The sequence below is a fragment of the Brienomyrus brachyistius genome, chromosome 6 (assembly GCF_023856365.1).
Source record: "Brienomyrus brachyistius isolate T26 chromosome 6, BBRACH_0.4, whole genome shotgun sequence".
Classification (NCBI taxonomy): domain Eukaryota; kingdom Metazoa; phylum Chordata; class Actinopteri; order Osteoglossiformes; family Mormyridae; genus Brienomyrus; species Brienomyrus brachyistius.
This window is the reverse complement of record NC_064538.1, coordinates 30,680,299-30,697,772: the sequence shown is the minus strand read 5'-3', so window position 1 is coordinate 30,697,772 and position 17,474 is coordinate 30,680,299. Positions and strand designations below refer to the sequence as shown.

The window sequence follows — 17,474 nt, the reverse complement described above, 5'->3', positions numbered from 1 at the left end:
GGACGTCTGACCCTGTGCTTAGACCCTAAGCTTCGCTCTCACCTGTATGTGTGTGTCTCAAAGATCAAGATGGGATATGTCACAAAATATATTCTAATGTACTTGGCTGTACTCATCCTTGTACAGATGACAAATAAAGCTTCATTTTATCACACTGCTATGCAAGTTCGTTGGGTTGAATAACACTGCTAACTGTAACTTCTGCCCCCCCTAGTGTTACGTTTTATTATTCCATCTAATTTTTGCTTGATTTATTATGGCATTAAAACTAAAATAATTAAGTATAAGAGGTGTATCATATATTTTCACATCCTGTTCTGTTCACTGTTCATACCGTATATCACTACTAATTACAGCTATTCATAAGCTGGCAGTGTCGGATATCGTGCGATGCATGGTGACGCAAAACTTCTGCGACAGAACGCCTGCAGTACCACGTGGGTTAGGGGAACCGCAGTGTTCTTACTTGCCGTCACTACTCCGTAACAAAGAGATTTTTGATAGTTGTTACTTAAGTATTGGGTTCAGGAGTCAAATTAGCTGGGGGGTTCGTGTCAAATTTCCTTCCGGATCATGCCCCACGACCCCGATCCTCCTCCGGCGAAAAGGTTTAAGCCGGGGTCCCAGTTTTTCCGTCTGAATAAGAAGCCTGGCATGCTGCTGCCTAGGAAGGAAAACGCATCAGTGCCGGTAGATGTCCAGCGCAAACATCTTCCTATTTATCAGGCGAAGTCACAGCTCATAAACCGGCTCCGCCAGCTGGACAGCGCCGTTTTAATCGGTAAGCAGTGCTAAGGCACACCACACTTACGCCGCACTTACACAGAGCATTCATTCCTTCACTGTACAGCCCTACGTGCAGTGCCGCTTATTACAGGCAAACCCACCGTGCAATACGATTTATAACTGTACAGCTCACCGTTTGATCCTATTTTATACTATGTAATTATGTGCAGCACTTTACCTGACATTCTTTGCACTGTTACTGTTTATTGTTATTGTTTTTTTATTACCGTCTCACTAGAATCAGTTGTGCATGTTGTGTTTCTGATTCTGTTCAATTTTTACTTTTAGTTTGCCTTTAGTTTACGTATTTTGTCATAAAATTGTACGTTGGGAGCTTACTGGGAGGTATTTTTAATGGAAGAAATTACGAAACAAAGTAAATGGACGGTCGTTATCAATTTCACAAATATATTTTTGCACAGGTACAGTGTGTCTACAGATTTGATTACAATTTTAAGTTTATTTCCACAAAGTTTAAAGTATTAGAAGTATTGGATTATACTAGTGCCTTTCACATTGTCCATTGCACTGTATGTCCGTGAAGTGCTCGGGACGTGTTAATCGCTGTGATGCTTTATGTTCACTTTACTTAATGATATCGTGATGTCGTTGCTCAGGTGAGACTGGCTCTGGGAAAACTACTCAGATCCCACAATATCTCTATGAAGCGGGAATCGGCCGCCAAGGCATCATCGCAATTACTCAACCTCGCCGAGTGGCGGCGATCTCGTTGGCCGGGAGGGTGGCCGAAGAGAAGAAGACTCAGCTGGGCAAACTTGTACGTTGTGGTGGACGGAAGTGTTTGGTGATCTTATTCTAAGGGAGTTTGCAGTTTCTTTGTCCTGCTTGTCCTCTTATTTATACATCTGAATTCTTGTTATTAAGCATAATGGAAGTATCCTTGGTCACCAGTATGTGGGTGTAACTTCATGTCAGTTGTGCTTGGAAGCCTAGGCTGCTTCGGAGTGTCTTTGCATGGCCAGGCTGACTCAGCTGAGTCACCCCCCCCAGGTGGGTTACACAGTGCGGTTTGAGGACATGATCACGTCGGAGACCAAGCTGAAGTTCATGACCGACGGGATGCTGCTGCGTGAGGCCATCGGGGACCCGTTGCTGCTCCGTTACACGGTGGTGGTACTGGACGAGGCCCACGAGAGGACGGTGCACACAGACGTGCTGTTCGGCGTGGTGAAGTCGGCACAGCGCAAGCGCCGTGAGCAGAGCAAGTTCCCCATGAAGGTGAGGTCGCTGTCGCATGATTGGATGGTGTAGCCCATTGCCATTAATCCAATGAACAAGCAGATTCCTCCTGAGATGCTTTTATTTTGAGTTATGTGCAGGTTGTGGTTTTGTTCACTGACTTTCAAAGCTGGATTTTCCTCCAAAGGTGTGAGTCAGCAGATTTTGATTCTTCATCCCCAGATCTCAATTGACTGTTCTAGAGAATTAGTAATTAACATCTCCGGGTATTTCAGGTGCTAATCAGGCACTAGGTAAAGCATATTTTGTATCAGTGTGACTCTTAATGACTTTTGGTGACCTTGTGCTAAAATAGGAGTTGAAGTGTGTTGTTCTATGGTTCAACAGTAAACCCTGGTAACTGAAACTGACAGCATCTTGCGCATTGCACTTAGTCCGTATCCATTTAACCAGCACCTGCTGTTCCATTGGCTGTTTGTTGGCAGGTGATTGTGATGTCGGCCACCATGGATGTGGACCTCTTCTCACAATACTTCAACAAGGCGCCTGTGCTCTACCTGGAGGGCCGGCAGCACCCCATCCAGATCTTCAACACCAAGCAGCCGCAGTCGGACTACCTCCAGGCCGCCCTGGTGTCTATCTTTCAGATCCATCAGGTGGCCAGCTTCAACATCAGTTCTTGATTTATTTAACGACTGGGACAAAATCATCTGAGCATTCCCAGTGTTTATCACCACTCAAGCCACATTAGCTATTTAGTTTTTGAAACATTTGAGGGGTGGGGGGTGGGCAAAGTGGATTATTGAGTGAAGCCCCGGAAACAACATACCCACTCTTGATTATGTCCATATTACTGGAACATGACAGTAAGACATTCAGGTTTGTTCAGTTATGGTTGACTACTTTGACTTATGGTTACTAGGTAGGACAGTGCAGTGAAGCCCATTGACTAGAGATATTAACTGGAGTTAATGTGTTCATTTTGCTGGGGATATCAGGGACTGACCCCTGTGCACACCCCCCCTCCCATTTCCTAAAGGAGGCATCCCCATCTCAGGACATCCTGGTCTTCTTGACTGGCCAGGAGGAGATTGAGGCACTGGCACGCACCTGCAGGGACATTTCCAAACATCTGCCAGAAACCTGCTGCCCCATGACGGTCATCCCCCTGTACGCTTCCCTGCCCCCTGCCCAGCAGCTGAGGGTCTTTCAGACTGCCCCCAAGGTACCACCGCCCAGTCTGGACTGGAAGGATCCAGCTGCCGATGACATGGCGACACATAGCTCTTGTTGAATTTCTGAGACACAGAGAAATTGACAAATTGTGTTGTCCAAATATACATTTGGGTCTGTGTTGAAAAACAGATGCTTTGGAGCTGTTCATTGAACTTTTCTCACATTTCAATCTCTTAAAGGGAACTAGGAAAGTTGTCCTTTCCACCAACATTGCGGAAACGTCCATCACCATCCCTGGCATCAAGTATGTGATTGACACAGGAATGGTGAAAGCGAAGAAGTACAATCCAGGTGAGACCCCTTCAACTTCAACACACAAGGGAATGGCGATATCATTCACCAATATCATTAATCAATACTGATTAATGAACAGCATGGTATGAAGGTTCTGTTACAGTGTTATGGGTAGAGTTTCTTTTTAAAATACAATAATTGTCTTTTGTAGTATTATAATTCACATTATTATTATTATTATTATTATTTATTTATTTATTTATTTATTATTTCCATCATTTTTATTTATGTAGCACATTTCATACATGGAATGCAGCTCAGAGTACTTCATGAATGAGATTAAAATAAAACCCAAAGACAGAACCTTTAGGTCAGCTGTTCAAAGCCTGGTGGCAGGACTCTTCAGCCAGTCAGTCCTCTAATTAGTAATTAGTAGCCATGGACAAAATGACACTTGATGAACCATTTGCTGTATTTTTTGACCCCACTAGATGGTGCTCTTGGTTTGCTTTGAGGCATGCTTTATGCCCTTTTTTGAACAAAGAGCACCATCTAGTGGGGTTAAACAATACAGCAAGTGGTTTATGAAGCGTCATTTTGTCCATCACTACTAATTAGGGAGTTCCAGTGAAAACCCACATACACAACTTCCCTTTCTGGATAAGATTGGTCACCCCTGCTCCAGACCCATCTTTTCACACTGTTGTTACCTCATACTTGTGTCTTCATTTTCCACTATAAATGTGGTGTAATTAGCAAATAGGGGGTTATTTATGTTTCTTCACCCACTGCAGTTTTCATTTGGTCCAGCTTTTCTTATTATACATTTGGTTGCATAGGTATGATGACAGCATCCAGCCTCTAACCCCTTTACCAGTCTTGTACCAGTCTCTCCTGAATGTGGCTTCTTGTTCAATGTAGTGATTCTTCATAAGGATATAACTGCACTGATACAGTGTGGGGTGGTGTGTTGCTCTGCAGGATAGGACTGTGTGCCTGTGACCACTTGTTCAAATCCCAAAGATGGAAGAGTGATGTCACTGTTGGGCCATTGAGGAAGGCCCTTATCCCCTATTGCTCCAGGGACACTGGCTGATCTTGCTGTCTTATTTTTCAAATGTCTGATGTTCTTAAATGTGTCATAGTTCTTGACATATTTTGTATAGAGGTCTTTTGCATCCATATCTTGATCTGCTTTGTGCCATAGTTTATTTTCTCTGTTGCTAGTCTTCGGCTTTATAACCACCCGATACCCGTTTCCCTTAGATCATTCTTTCTTCAAAATCCTCTTGAATTAATTATATGGATTTCATCCAAAGCTCCTCTGCTTCTCCATCGAAGGGGTCCAGCATCTCATATCAGTTTCCTATACTTTAAAATATTATGGCCACTCCCATGTCATACAAATAACGTTGACTATCTTGTGAAAACAACACGTCGAGGTCTGGGATGTATTCGATTTTTAGTAGTTTTATTGAATGCAGAAGAAATGGGCGGGACTGAAGGCCTGTGTGATTAATAAGAGCTCCATTGTGGTCTGATGACTAGGCTAAGGTGGTTTGGCTCATCGGTGTACAGCCTTTGCTGTTCTCACCCCTGTGATCATCCATATAACCCTCTATTGCCACTACCAGACGGTAGGTTTTGTGTTGCATCTCTCCTAAGATACCACTGCATGGGTGACCCTGTGAGGGGTTAAACACTGCAGGCAACATATCTCTTAACCTCCCCGATATGCACTAACCCAGAATAGAAACCACACCATGAGTTAAATACTAGAACTCCGAAGTCATCTGGAGCTTAATGGTATTGTTTCATCCCTGGACTCAGACAGCGGGCTGGAGGTTCTGGCTGTGCAGAGGGTGTCGAAGGCCCAGGCGTGGCAGCGGACTGGGAGGGCAGGCCGAGAGGAGAGCGGGCTCTGCTACCGTCTCTACACAGAGGACGAATTTGAAAACTTTGTCAACATGACTGTGCCCGAGATCCAAAGGTGAGACTGCCTGAGATGTTCCCAGAAAATACAGAGACCCTATATGGGTCAAGAAGTGTGTCCTGAACTGGTTCTGGGTCTGAAACCTGCGTATGAACTACTTATTCTGGAAGTATTCTGTCTTTTCAATTCAGGGCTGTAAAATTGTATGAATGAAATTATACATTTTCTGAGGAAGGTTAAGGGCACTTAGAAGGCTTTTTAAAAATGAGGAGTGGTTAACTTCATCGTTCTTTCAATCTGTAGGTGTAACCTGGCTAGTGTCCTCTTACAGCTGCTGGCTCTGCAGGTTCCTGATGTCCTAAATTTTGATTTCATGTCTAAACCATCATCAGGTATTTCATGTTACTCTTCCCCTGGTTCTATCTTCTTTAATTGAAAGTTCTCACTGTTGACTGCTTTCATTGCTGACATTGGTTATAACCAGTTGGTGATGTATAGAAGAAAAGCTGCAATTTCTGCAGCCCTCTGGCTCCAGAGATCCTACCTGCTGTAAAGTAACTTATCAAGGATTCCCAGGGTCAGCAGGTCCTGTTTCTGAGACATTGAGGTGCGTGGATCTTACTGGCTGGCCACACTCAAGAACTTCCATTTTGCAGAGGCTATTTACACAGCCGTCGAGCAGCTGGATCTGCTGGGAGCTGTGGACCGCAAGGATGAACAGATCAGTCTCACTCCCTTGGGGAAAAAGATGGCCAGCTTTCCCTTGGAGCCGAGGTATGCCAAGGTGAGAGGAGTGCCATTTCTTCCTCTGAATCCTGGGCTGTGTTGTCAGTAAACACTGACCATCTCTCCATGTGACCTCCTGCAGACCATCCTCCTGTCCCCAGAGTTCTCCTGCACTGAGGAGGTGTTGACCATCGTGTCTCTCCTGTCTGTGGACAGCGTACTTTATAACCCACCCGCTCGGCGGGAGGAAGTTCACACCGTGCGCAGAAAGTTCATCTCTAGCGAGGGTGATCACATGACCCTACTCAATATCTACCGGGCCTTCAAGAATGTGGGTGGGAATAAGGTGAAGATTTAAGATCTTTATCGAGGCCAGATTTTAAAAAAGCGCCTAGGTCGAAAGCTGCTTTAACAAGACATCTTGTGCGTTTCCTCATTTCTCATTGAAGGAATGGTGTCGGGAGAATTTTGTCAACAGCAGAAACATGGCTTTGGTGTCTGAGGTCCGAGCCCAGCTCAGGGAGATCTCCCTCAAGGTAAGGAGATGTGCGCTTTTGAGTTTCTAGAGCAGGGGTCTCCAACTCTGGTCCTGGAGAGCTACTATTCAGCAGGTTTTCTATTCTACCTGGCTTTTGATGCGCCACACCTGTTCCTGGCTCTTCAGAAGCCAGGTAGGATAGAAAACATACTGGACAGTAGCTTCCCAAGACTGGAGTTGGAGACCCATGTCCTAGGGAGATGTTGGTATGTGAGCTTCCTGTCAGCCCAGAGGTCTAACCCGTGTGTTGTTGCTTAGCTGGGGATGACGCTGGAGTCTTCACGTGCTGACATGGGTAACGTGCGCCGCTGCCTGGCCCATGGGCTGTTCACCAACGCGGCTGAGCTCCAGCCCGACGGCAGCTATGTGGCGCTGGACACACACCAGCCAGTGGCCATACACCCATCCTCGGTGCTCTTCCAGGCCAAGCCGGCGTACGTGATCTTCAACGAGCTGCTCCATACCTCCAAGTGCTACATGAGGGACCTCTGCCTGGTGGATGCCGACTGGCTCCATGATGCCGCGCCTGAGTACTTCCGCCGCAAATTGCGGGCTGCAAAGAGCTAGCCCCCCGCCGCTAGATCTACAAGCCCCTCCCCTCTATGAAGTGGAAACCTCAGAGCTGGAAAGTGTGGTGACCCCAGTGACCTTTTCCTGTGCTCCAAAAACTTACTTGTAACTTGGTACCTCTACAGTGGAACGCTAATATACAGATGCTTACTTGGCTCAACCACCGTTTAGGATTCACCAGCAATATGCCATTCCATCGCCCTGATTGTCATCCGTCCTTGTAGATGATGAATGACCGTCTCGCATCCAGTCTAAGTTTCAGAATTTGACACATAGAAATAGGATTGACTTAAAAGAAACTAATTAGTCCACCCTTTTCCATCGAAAACGTTTACGGTACCACTGCAGTGCTGTGAAGAGGAGTTGGGCTGTTGTAAGGAGCCCAGAGACATTGGGTGCTTTCTTCTGCTGCTTACCATTAGTGACTTCTGCATGCCTCTGACTTGTAGTGGGATTAGTATATGGAGCACCCTTAGCATACTTTTTGTCCGAGCTGCTTGTTTGGACCGGCCTGGGACAGTCTTTCGTGGTGTTCTCTCTTCTGCCCAAGGCTGTAGTACCTTCTAGATCCCAGTGTTTTGGCTTTTTTTCTAACTTGCTGGTCTACTACCAGCTGTCAGCTACTGTTCAACCTTTTGGGATCATTTTTTATTTTCATATCTTTGAAATAAGTATGTAAAGACCACACTTGGATTTATCCAACCGCCGTATACATTTCCAACATATAGAAGAACCCATCGGCCTTTGTGTCAACTAGTTTTTAATTCTAACCAAATATTTGCTTGTCTTTTATTTTCTTTAAAAATTGTGAAAACTGCAAGGAAATTGAACATGCAATGAGGTAAAAACTGTCTTGCAACCCTGTCAGTAATTAGCAGAGAGCCAGTTACTCACGAGTCTTGTCTGTCTCAGGCTGCCTTAACCTGCGTGTTTAGCCTTTGTAAAATATCCAGAGATCGAGTTTCGCTTTGGATGCCAGATGCATGTTTCTCTCACACCTTTATAGTTCAGCACTAGCACATGTGCTAGCAAAGATGTGACAATATGTGTGGTACTCATATATGACACCGCAAATTACCTCTCTATCCGCTACGATGATTTACCGCGGTGTCTGAATGCTGCTTAGCAACACTGTCTTAGCATTAGCTAACGTGCCTGTAGATGTGTGCCTGCCATGCATGGAAATGGACGATTTTACTGCACGGTGACAGTACTGTAGAAGGTCAGTGAGAGAGCTGCTGGATTTTATTTAAAATGTCAGTTTTATTAAAAATTAGATTTTATTTTACTGAATTCTAGGTAAAAGTGAATTGGATTTAATTAGTAATCTCAAAGACATTATGAAATATGCAGACCCCTAGATTATTTAATCGTAAACAGAATTCTGTGCAATTTGGAAAAAAAAAAAAATCATTTTTATTAGAACCAACCAAATTTACAGTATAGAGGAATTCATTAAAATGTTTATTAAATTTTAACTCAAGTAAGTCCTGAATTATTAGAATGTTGTAAACTCTCCTTACTGAATATGTTCTGTGCCACAATAAATAAAAAAAAATATTAATGATCTCGTGTGCAATAAAAGTTGAGGTCTTGGTTAGAGCAGTGAGTCTGTGACCCCAGTATGCTCAGCTACTTAATGATTTTGTGTGTGTGGAAAGGAAATTGTTAGTCTGTCGTAGCCTGGGTAAAATGCAATAGAGCACACTGAATGAGGTTTATATTTTCAGCATCGCAGGGCAGTTGTATGACCAATGAATGAGAAACTTTATATAATACAAGTAATGTAAATGTTTGTAATAAAAAAAGCTTTTCCCTTTGGGATCAAAGTCCGTCATATGTGTCTGGTTTTTTATACACGGATTTTTAGTATATTATCGGCTAACTAAGAAAACCTATCTGCAATTTTAGTTTAGGTTTTTGGTTTACGATAATATTTTGTTTTGAGAAAATCTCTCAAATGCCTAGCCGATAGAAAAGTTATGATTTGATTTCCCGTTTTTTCTAACATGACGTCCATCCCCGTAACCGCTTAATAACAACTGAAGTCGCGTTGGAGACCGGAGCCGATCCCGTTAAAACGGTCGCAGGCAGAAACCCGGCGGAAACCCATGCGAGCCCCTACGCCGCCCCCAGCCTCTATCTCATGTCGTATACACTACTGGTGAAGGCAAGCAATGCACTCTTTCTATAATGTTATTGGTCATAAACATGAACTTAAAAATTTGTGCAAATTCTGTTACGTCAGTCAATAGCCCAAGGCGCTGCATGCATGTACAAGGTACGATTATTTCTTTAGTGCAATAAAAACCACTTGATGTTGTGCATTGTTCCTTAACGAACTTAGTCGTAATTAGTTTTAGTGTTATGAGGCTATGATAATTTACTACAAGTGCTATGTGGAGTGTTCTAAAAAAAAAGATTGTTTTCTCCATGTTTTTGTGTTTTGAATGAAGTTTGGGTGAGAGTGACTAGAAAATTAGATCATTTTTAATCAGAAATGTCTGTTGAGTATTCAAAGGGCACAGTTTATGATGTTTAGTTTGGTCAGTCGATTAGCCATTTGCTGTTTTGCTGCTATCTGCTACTCTGTTAATCGCCAGGACGTATTTCTATGTTGCCAATATCTAAATCAAAATGAGTGCACGTCATCTATTCCTACCTTCACAATTACATCTAATGGTATAATAGGAAATTTAGATGAATACCTTGTACACACCACTTTGTCATATTCACTGGCGCCGAAAACCTCCTAAGTGACATTGGTGTTGTACTACTTATTGAACTGATATATAAAAGTTATCGATACGAATCTAACTTCTTTGTAACGGGAAAATCGTTTTTTGTATCGCCAGAAAAACAATGACTTTGCAGGCGCGAGATTTTAGTTAGCCGACGATATGGAGTATATGTACAGATATGGTACATCTGGTAGTCTGATTATTTATTACTAATTACAAAACAGCAGATTTAATTTAATGTGTTTTCATCTGCGATTATCCAGCTAAACCGGTCGCTAATATTCAATTGATCTTTACTCTGTAAGCATTAAATAATGCGAATATCGGGCTAAAATGATGAACGCCTCTCATACTGTCATCTGCCCGACTAAATCTGTAACATTTTCCCATCACATTATAATGTACTGAATTTCTTTTTTTTATAAGTAAAACTGTAATTGTGCGGAATATATGCCGATAAGTTACAGTTTCATTTAACTGCGGGCTAGATAACTGAACAATTAAATGTTAAAATACTATTTTAGTTAGCTAAAATTACAAAGACATATCCTGGTGTCGTGGCTCTGATCTTGAGTGAAACAGATCTTGAAAGCACTGAGGATCCGACTGACTTAAGAATAAATAAATGCTTGTTTCGTCGCTTTGGACCGGAACCTTCATTTTGGGCACCGGTGTTTCTACGGTACACATTTAAACGTGCACTAGTAACACAATTACCGGTTTATAGGTCGAAGGTCATGTGACCGAAGAAGTCAGAGCGTCCTTTAACACGTTGTTCGGTGCGTCAGATCGCTCGGTCTCTGCAGTCATGCTGAAGTCCCTGGCGCGGATCGTAAACGGCGGGGTTCGGCTCGCCACAGTCTCGGCGTCCCGGGTGCTGGCGCCAGCTGGCCGGTCAGAGTTAAATCTCACGAAATTAGCGACAGTACGACCTTTTACTCGCTCTCTGTGGATGATGAGCAAAAACGGAGGAGGACACAGGCCCGGCTTTCTCAACTCAAACCAGCACATCCAGCCTGTTTCTTGTGGCTGCGGAGGACTTCACACGGAAGGTAAGTCACGGGTATTCGCAAGTTTAGCTTCGAATGGCAATAAAATAGCCTTTTGATCATTTTTAGAATTTATTGTGGCGTGTATTAATCACTGGCTCTATTTCTGATTTTTTTTTATCAGAAGTAGGAGCGTAGAAGTAGTTCATGTAACGGTACAACTTTCTATATCTGTAATATATTCTTGGGCTCGTGTTCCTACTATTAGGAGACAAAGCTTTTGCAGAGTTTCTATCGGATGAGATCAAAGAAGAGAAGAAGATCCAAAAAAGCAAATCGCTTCCTGCGATGTCTGGAGGATGGGAGGTGGAACTGAATGGCACAGAAGCAAAGCTAATTAGAAAAACAGGCGGAGAAACGTAATCTGTTTTATGTTTATTAATTAGACATGTCAATTCTCTTGGTATAATATCTGACTTAATCCAGTCTAGTTGGGACGTGTATTATTGAAAGTAATACTTACGTCTACCAGCTTCTTTTTTTTGGCGTGCTTTAAAACTAACCATCCTTATTTAACCCTGTAGGGTAACTGTCACATTTAACGTGAACAATAGTATCCCACCTAACTTTGAGGAAGAACCAGAGGAAGGACAGAAACCATCTGAGAACGAGGTGAGCTGCTTATAATATACATTTGATCTGGTCCTGCCTTCTATTAAGAGTAATTACTACTAATTTTCCCTGTTTATGCCTTAAAGAGAAACTTGTTTTTTACAGCCAGAAATTGTTTCAACACCCAACTTTGTGGTTGAAGTAACGAAACAAGATGCAAAGCATTCATTGGTATTTGATTGTCATTATCCTGAAGATGAGGTAGGATATTAATCATTGATTTTGTCAGTGTGTTCTGCAGATTTTAATGCACACCAAGCTCTCTGCTCTGAAGAGCAGTTCCACCCGTAAATAGTTTTAATTGCCAATTGATGGGCTATGTAGCCATTGGTGCTACTTTCTGATCTCTTCAGCTTGTATTAGATCCTTCTGGAGAGGAAATAGGAAATGAGTTGTCAGTACCATTTCTAGATCCCAGTGATGACACCTGATACAGTACATCACAAGGGGTCTGCTGTGTTCAGGTTCAAATTGGTTAGTCTATTTTCATTTAGGATGGCACCCCCTAGCGCTTCCTGGTTCTATTCAGAATCCAAATTCCCATTACTGGCCAGGTACACCTGCATGTATTTGGGATTTTTTTGTGAAGTAAATCGAAGGGAATTCAATTAAGTCTACTTTCTCACCCTTTACTTAACCCATATTACAGGGAATAAAATACGGAAGTGCTAATTGTATATAATTCTTATATGAAAAAGATGCCACTTCCATAGATCCTGGGTACATCAAACATGAATGAAATTACTGCATTTGACTGGACTTTAAAAATCAGTAAGCAGACTTGAGACAAAGGAAACGATTCTGCTTCTTTAGACGGGACGTGGGGAAGAGGAGGAGGATGGTGACATCTTTGCCATACGGGAAGTAAGCTTCCAGCCAGCTGGAGATGATGATTGGAAGGAGACCAGCTATACCCTTAACACAGATTCCCTGGACTGGGTAGGTGGAACTGGAGACCCAAAGTGGATGAGATATCACTCCCTACTTCTTTTCTAAACAAAAGAAATAAGAAGCAGATTGTGTCTCTGTAGGCCCTCTATGACCACCTGATGGACTTCCTGGCCGAGCGGCGGGTGGATAACACTTTTGCTGAGGAGCTCATGGAGCTGAGCACTGCACTGGAGCACCAGGAATACATCAAGTTTCTGGAAGATCTGAAAAGCTTCATCAAGTGCCAGTAAGCTATAGGCTGCTGTTCTGGAGCATTCTATAGTCACCCTGTTGATGACCATATACTAATAAAAAAAAAAAAAATCCTGTGACAGACTGCTGATACGTTTCGTTTAAGTTGTTCAGATGTTTGATGGTAAGGTTCTGGGGGGCAGTAAAGTATGAATTATTTCCATAATGGTGTGACATGATATTTAAGATGGTTCCAGATAATTGGCTGGGGGTGCATTGTTAACTTTGTTCATATGTGTTCAGCGACTGGCTTCCTGTGAGAACGTTGTTCAATAAAGACTCTGCATTTTGTGACAAAGCTGCTACTTCAGCAAATGCAGGGTGGATGGAGGGGGTAATTAAGGATTTTTAAAGACAGAGTAAATAAATAATTTTATTGCACTTAATTAAAATAACCCTCTTAATGAAATATCCAGGAATTCAGAGAACAATGGAAATGTAGTCACAGGCCTATGGAGAGAGAATAACATCAGTTATCTGCCACCTTCCCCTCATGCGGTACTAATCACACAACTGGATATTTGAAGTTGTTTCATCCTCAAATAAGTGAGACTGCAGGCCCACACTTACAGTACAGCTCATTAGTAGACTGGCACAGCCTTCTGCACTGCTGGTCAGAGAGAAGGTGGGTTTATGAAGGCACTGCTCCATGTGCTCCGAGACTCTGCTCTCCAGCAGGGACTGCAGGTGCTCTGGTGTGACATTCCCATGCTGGAAAAGAAAGAAAAATGCATCCAAATGAGTCAGATTCTCTTACATGTAACATTAAAATGGAAAGGTGACGTACCCTTGTGTCGATGTGCACTCCACATTCACAGAAGATGAAATGACTGTTTATGGTGAGGTGGTTCCTGAAACAAGCATGCATCAGTCACATGGTGTAAAGCAAACAGACTTCAGTCTCATCCTATAAGAAATGAGCTTTACGTCCACGATTCACATTGCCCATGCAGGTGCACAGTTAATACTCACAGTTGGCAGACAGGGCATATGACTCGCTGTTCGTCATCCAGCCCCTCCACCACAGAGCTCAAGTAGCACTCTTCATACTGCAAGCTCTTCTCATACTCCTCTATAATTGACAATTCTGCAAGCAGAAAATGCAACACTTTTACAAATGCTTAAGATAAGTGTGCTATTGGCTCAGAAATCATGACGCAAGGTGTACATATGCCCCTTTGTTCTGATAAGGCAGTAATGAGGTACGAGAAATATCAAAGTACATGCAGAGTTACGCAAGCAACCAACATGCTAAAACTAAAAGGCATGAAAAGTGGCACCAAACAGAACATCCCCCCTGCAAAAAAAAATAAAATTGCAATAACAATAAACAAATAGGATACCTTGTGACATAAGCTCCTGCTGGATCTCCTCTAACACAGCCAGCTCATCACTCTCCTGCAAAACGCTGTATATCTGTGGGATAAGCAGAAACATTTACCATGATGCAATTCTGCATTATTGCATTTTTATAGTATTGAATATTAAATGCATTAATGAAGGCGGCAGAATGGAGGCAAACGCACATCTCGGATGCAGCCTTTACCGCGCAGCGAGGGCAGCCACTGACTGGCCGCCTGCAGGGCGCTCCACTCCTCCTCCATGACCTCCTGGACTAGGACACATCCACTCCCTGTCTTCAGGCTCTCGTCCATCTGTCTATACTTCTCCAGTAATCGCGATCTGCTGTTTTTTAATCTCTCCACGCATCGCTGGTAGAAGGTTTCAAGTATCAATCTTAATTTAATCTTAATTTTCCACGGTGGGAGTGACACCGTGACTCTTCCACTAATGAGGGGTAGGTAGGGGGCAGGTGCATCGGGGGCCAGGACAAACAGTAATGCAATGCAAAGCAAGACAAACAGTAGTGTAATAAAGACAATAGAGTGCTGCGTAAAATGAGTAAACAATAAATGTTAATAAATACATGAAAGGGGGAGAAGGATACAAGTAGACCACAGTGTAGTAAAACAGTCGCACTCGATACTAAAACTAAACTCGGATAGTAACAACATCTAGCAGAACTTAAAGTTATGTGATTAAACAAGACTGCATTGGAACCAACTTCAAATACATATAAACATAGATTGGACAACTGCGAATGTGAAATAAATTAGGTCTAGAAAGTCGCACAAGGCTTGCAAAGAAACAACAATGATGCGCGACTATTTACTTTTCTGTAGGTCTCTTTCCATGGCGGCGTGGTTCCCTTGTACAAAGAGCGATGTCTGTGTAGAGCATCCATGACTTTACCGATGTACAGAGTAGGTGTAAAAGATAAAAACCAATTTCGCCTGTTCCTGAAATTTAAGAACCTGAGTTTCTAGTTCGCGACCTTTAACCTTCCCAACAGCAACACACCGGAAGTAATGTACTGAGGTAGCCTGGGAATTGTAGTGAATCTAAGTGTTTAGGACAGCGTGACTAAAGTTATTTGATTTGGTATTTAGCCTTTAGCAGTTCATTCAGTAGTGAGTGGGATTGGGCCGTAATATCTCGTGTATTTTCAAAGATGAATACTGAGTCACGTGTTCGTCCACCGCACTTTATTAGAACTATAAGCATAAGTCGACAGCTGGTGCTGTGCATACGCTGGTGCAACTCCATCGGACTCAATTTCCCATATTGCATAACTCGCAAAGATGGGTGATCTATGAATGCCCCCCCCGTATGTCAAACGCGGAGCAGCTCACTGTTTTTCTATCCGCTTGTCTTAACTCTTTATCCAAGTCAAGCAGAGTTGCACGGATAAAATTAAATTGCAAGGGTGTGTCATTTTGCTGTCCTCTGCCTCTTTTGCATGTGTCCTTTGCTCCCCATGTCTGAGGTTGTTTTCTTCGAATTCAGCAATAAAAGAAGAGAAACCAGAGGCTGGTGTTGGCGTCACGTCAAACTGTACATGCCGCCGATCAAGAGGGAGAGCAAATACAACGGTCACACACAGCCCTCAGTTATTTCAAGTATAGTTATTCATGTGCTTTTATTACTTTCACGTCCGATGCTATATGTCAGTTATGTTTGGAACTGGGAAAATCTTGCATATTAATGGGTATAACTGAACTACATACAGTAGAAACTGGTTTTATTTTAGAAAACCCATGGTATATATGTCTTTCTATTTGTGGTCAAAAGTTTAAGATTAAGACTGTTGTGTAAGTGTATTGATGCATGCACTTGCATAACAGTCGTCCATGTTATGGCGGTATTGAGTTTTCACTGAATTCAGTAAATGTTCTTTTTTGGTGGCAGAATGATTGTACAGTATATATCTTATTGGTCTGGATGGCCAGCTGCAATATGAAGAAGCCTCAAGAAACAGGTCAACCATCAACTAGAAACTGCTGGAACACCAGTGTCACTTTCCACAAGCAAGTGAGTTATAGATTGTTGTGGCTACTGTTCAAGAGAGAAACCCCAGCTGCAAAACTGACACCTTAAGATTGTGCTGCTGAGCACATGGACAAAGAAAGATCCTTCTGGAGAAAAGTTTTATGGTCATATGAGACAAAGATTGAGCTGTTTGGGCACAATGACTAAAGGTATGTTTTGTAGGAAAAAATAAGAAAAAGTGAGGTATTCAACCCCAAGAACACTGAACCAGCTGTTATGCATGGTGGTGGTAGCATCATACTCCGGGGCTGTTTTGCTGCCAGTGGAACTAGTGCACTTCACAAAGAAGGAAGACTACCTCAGAATTCTTCACCACAACCTCCAAGCATCAGCTAGAAGGTTGAAACTTGGACTTAACTGGGTGTTCCAGCAGGACAATGACCCTAAACACACATCAAAGCTGGTTTTGGAGTGAACAAATAAGGCTAACATTAGCATTTGGAATGGCCTTCCCAGAGTCCTGACTTAAGAGTTAAGAAAGCCTGTGCTTAAAAGTCAGGTCCGTGGCAGGGAACCAACAAATTTAGTTGCATGCTGTCAACTCTGCCAAGAAGATCGGTCAGATATCCAATCAGAATTCTACCAGACACTTGTTGATGGCTACCAAAAGCATCTGATCGAGGTTATACATGCTAAGGAAGGTTTTAACCAAATATTAAATGTATGAAGTGTGTTGTATGCATGTTCTTGACCCTGTGTATATAATTTTAACTCTGCTGGTCTCAGAAAACCCACATGACAAGTGCAATATTGCCTTGACATACATGTCATTGATAAGTGTATGTAAAGTTTTGACAACAACTGTATTTAAATAAGGGAAGAGAGATTGGCTATTTATTTTTTCCAGTACCACCAAGCTTTAACCCATTGTCTTTGAAACAATAAAACAATATTTTTGTAACAAATATGTTAATGTGTGAATATCTACATTCTGCTATTTTATTATTATGAATGTTTCCTTCTTTCCTTTTCAGAATCAGTTTATTTCACCAAGGGCATTCACAAGTCTGAAGAATTATATATATATATATATATATATATATATATATATATATATATATATATATATATATATATATATATATATACACACACACACACACACACACACACACACACACACAACCACAATTATACTTATTTTAACTCCGTCCTCTGTGTCTGACCATGTACCAGAACTAATTCCTTGAACATGTAAATGCCCTGGGCGAAACGAAGTGACTCCGATTCGGATTCGGAATCTCTGTGCGCCTGCGGGGCGCCACGCTTCTTTGAGC

At 42.5% G+C, this 17,474-nt stretch overlaps 3 protein-coding genes across 4 annotated transcripts; 2 read left to right on the top strand and 1 right to left on the bottom strand.

Moving 5' to 3' along the window:
• The first annotated feature begins 407 nt into the window (after window positions 1-407).
• Window positions 408-9,052, top strand: dhx33 (DEAH (Asp-Glu-Ala-His) box polypeptide 33). Its single transcript, XM_049017094.1, has 12 exons — window positions 408-781; window positions 1,404-1,564; window positions 1,798-2,025; window positions 2,472-2,642; window positions 3,026-3,211; window positions 3,402-3,513; window positions 5,287-5,446; window positions 5,693-5,781; window positions 6,046-6,173; window positions 6,258-6,461; window positions 6,565-6,651; window positions 6,912-9,052. The coding sequence occupies exons 1-12, from the start codon at window positions 574-576 to the stop codon at window positions 7,218-7,220; spliced, it is 2,043 nt and encodes a 680-aa protein (XP_048873051.1). The 5' UTR covers window positions 408-573; the 3' UTR covers window positions 7,221-9,052.
• A 302-nt stretch (window positions 9,053-9,354) lies between these two features.
• On the top strand, window positions 9,355-12,884 carry LOC125744829 (complement component 1, q subcomponent binding protein). Of its 2 annotated transcripts, none has more exons than XM_049017096.1 (7): window positions 9,355-9,393; window positions 10,692-11,016; window positions 11,222-11,372; window positions 11,538-11,625; window positions 11,731-11,826; window positions 12,439-12,564; window positions 12,657-12,884. In XM_049017096.1, the coding sequence occupies exons 1-7, from the start codon at window positions 9,370-9,372 to the stop codon at window positions 12,804-12,806; spliced, it is 960 nt and encodes a 319-aa protein (XP_048873053.1). In that variant the 5' UTR covers window positions 9,355-9,369; the 3' UTR covers window positions 12,807-12,884. The 2 variants fall into 2 exon arrangements, with proteins under 2 accessions (XP_048873053.1, XP_048873054.1); XM_049017097.1 differs by lacking the exon at window positions 9,355-9,393 and adding an exon at window positions 9,481-9,504.
• Window positions 12,885-13,167: 283 nt separating this feature from the next.
• Window positions 13,168-15,163, bottom strand: rpain (RPA interacting protein). The gene is made up of 7 exons (XM_049017098.1): window positions 14,981-15,163; window positions 14,334-14,519; window positions 14,151-14,223; window positions 13,780-13,894; window positions 13,595-13,658; window positions 13,378-13,518; window positions 13,168-13,257 (listed from the first exon to the last, which is right to left on the bottom strand). Exons 1-7 carry the CDS (start codon window positions 15,050-15,052, stop codon window positions 13,228-13,230), a joined length of 681 nt encoding a protein of 226 aa, XP_048873055.1. The 5' UTR covers window positions 15,053-15,163; the 3' UTR covers window positions 13,168-13,227.
• Window positions 15,164-17,474: the final 2,311 nt, after the last annotated feature.

Excerpts from the sequence above, each read along its gene's own strand:
- dhx33 (XM_049017094.1), top strand. The coding sequence starts at position 574 with ATGCCCCACGACCCCGATCCTCCTCCGGCGAAAAGGTTTAAGCCGGGG. Across the intron at positions 2,026-2,471 it reads AGAGCAAGTTCCCCATGAAG|GTGATTGTGATGTCGGCCAC; the intron begins GTGAGGTCGCTG and ends GTTTGTTGGCAG. Across the intron at positions 6,462-6,564 it reads AGAATGTGGGTGGGAATAAG|GAATGGTGTCGGGAGAATTT; the intron begins GTGAAGATTTAA and ends TTCTCATTGAAG.
- LOC125744829 (XM_049017096.1), top strand. The coding sequence starts at position 9,370 with ATGTCGTATACACTACTGGTGAAG. Across the intron at positions 9,394-10,691 it reads CGTATACACTACTGGTGAAG|GTCGAAGGTCATGTGACCGA; the intron begins GCAAGCAATGCA and ends ACCGGTTTATAG. Across the intron at positions 11,626-11,730 it reads AGAAACCATCTGAGAACGAG|CCAGAAATTGTTTCAACACC; the intron begins GTGAGCTGCTTA and ends TGTTTTTTACAG.
- rpain (XM_049017098.1), bottom strand. The coding sequence starts at position 15,052 with ATGGATGCTCTACACAGACATCGCTCTTTGTACAAGGGAACCACGCCG. Across the intron at positions 14,520-14,980 it reads GGAAAGAGACCTACAGAAAA|CGATGCGTGGAGAGATTAAA; the intron begins GTAAATAGTCGC and ends ACCTTCTACCAG. Across the intron at positions 13,258-13,377 it reads GTCTACTAATGAGCTGTACT|GCCTGTGACTACATTTCCAT; the intron begins GTAAGTGTGGGC and ends CTCTCTCCATAG.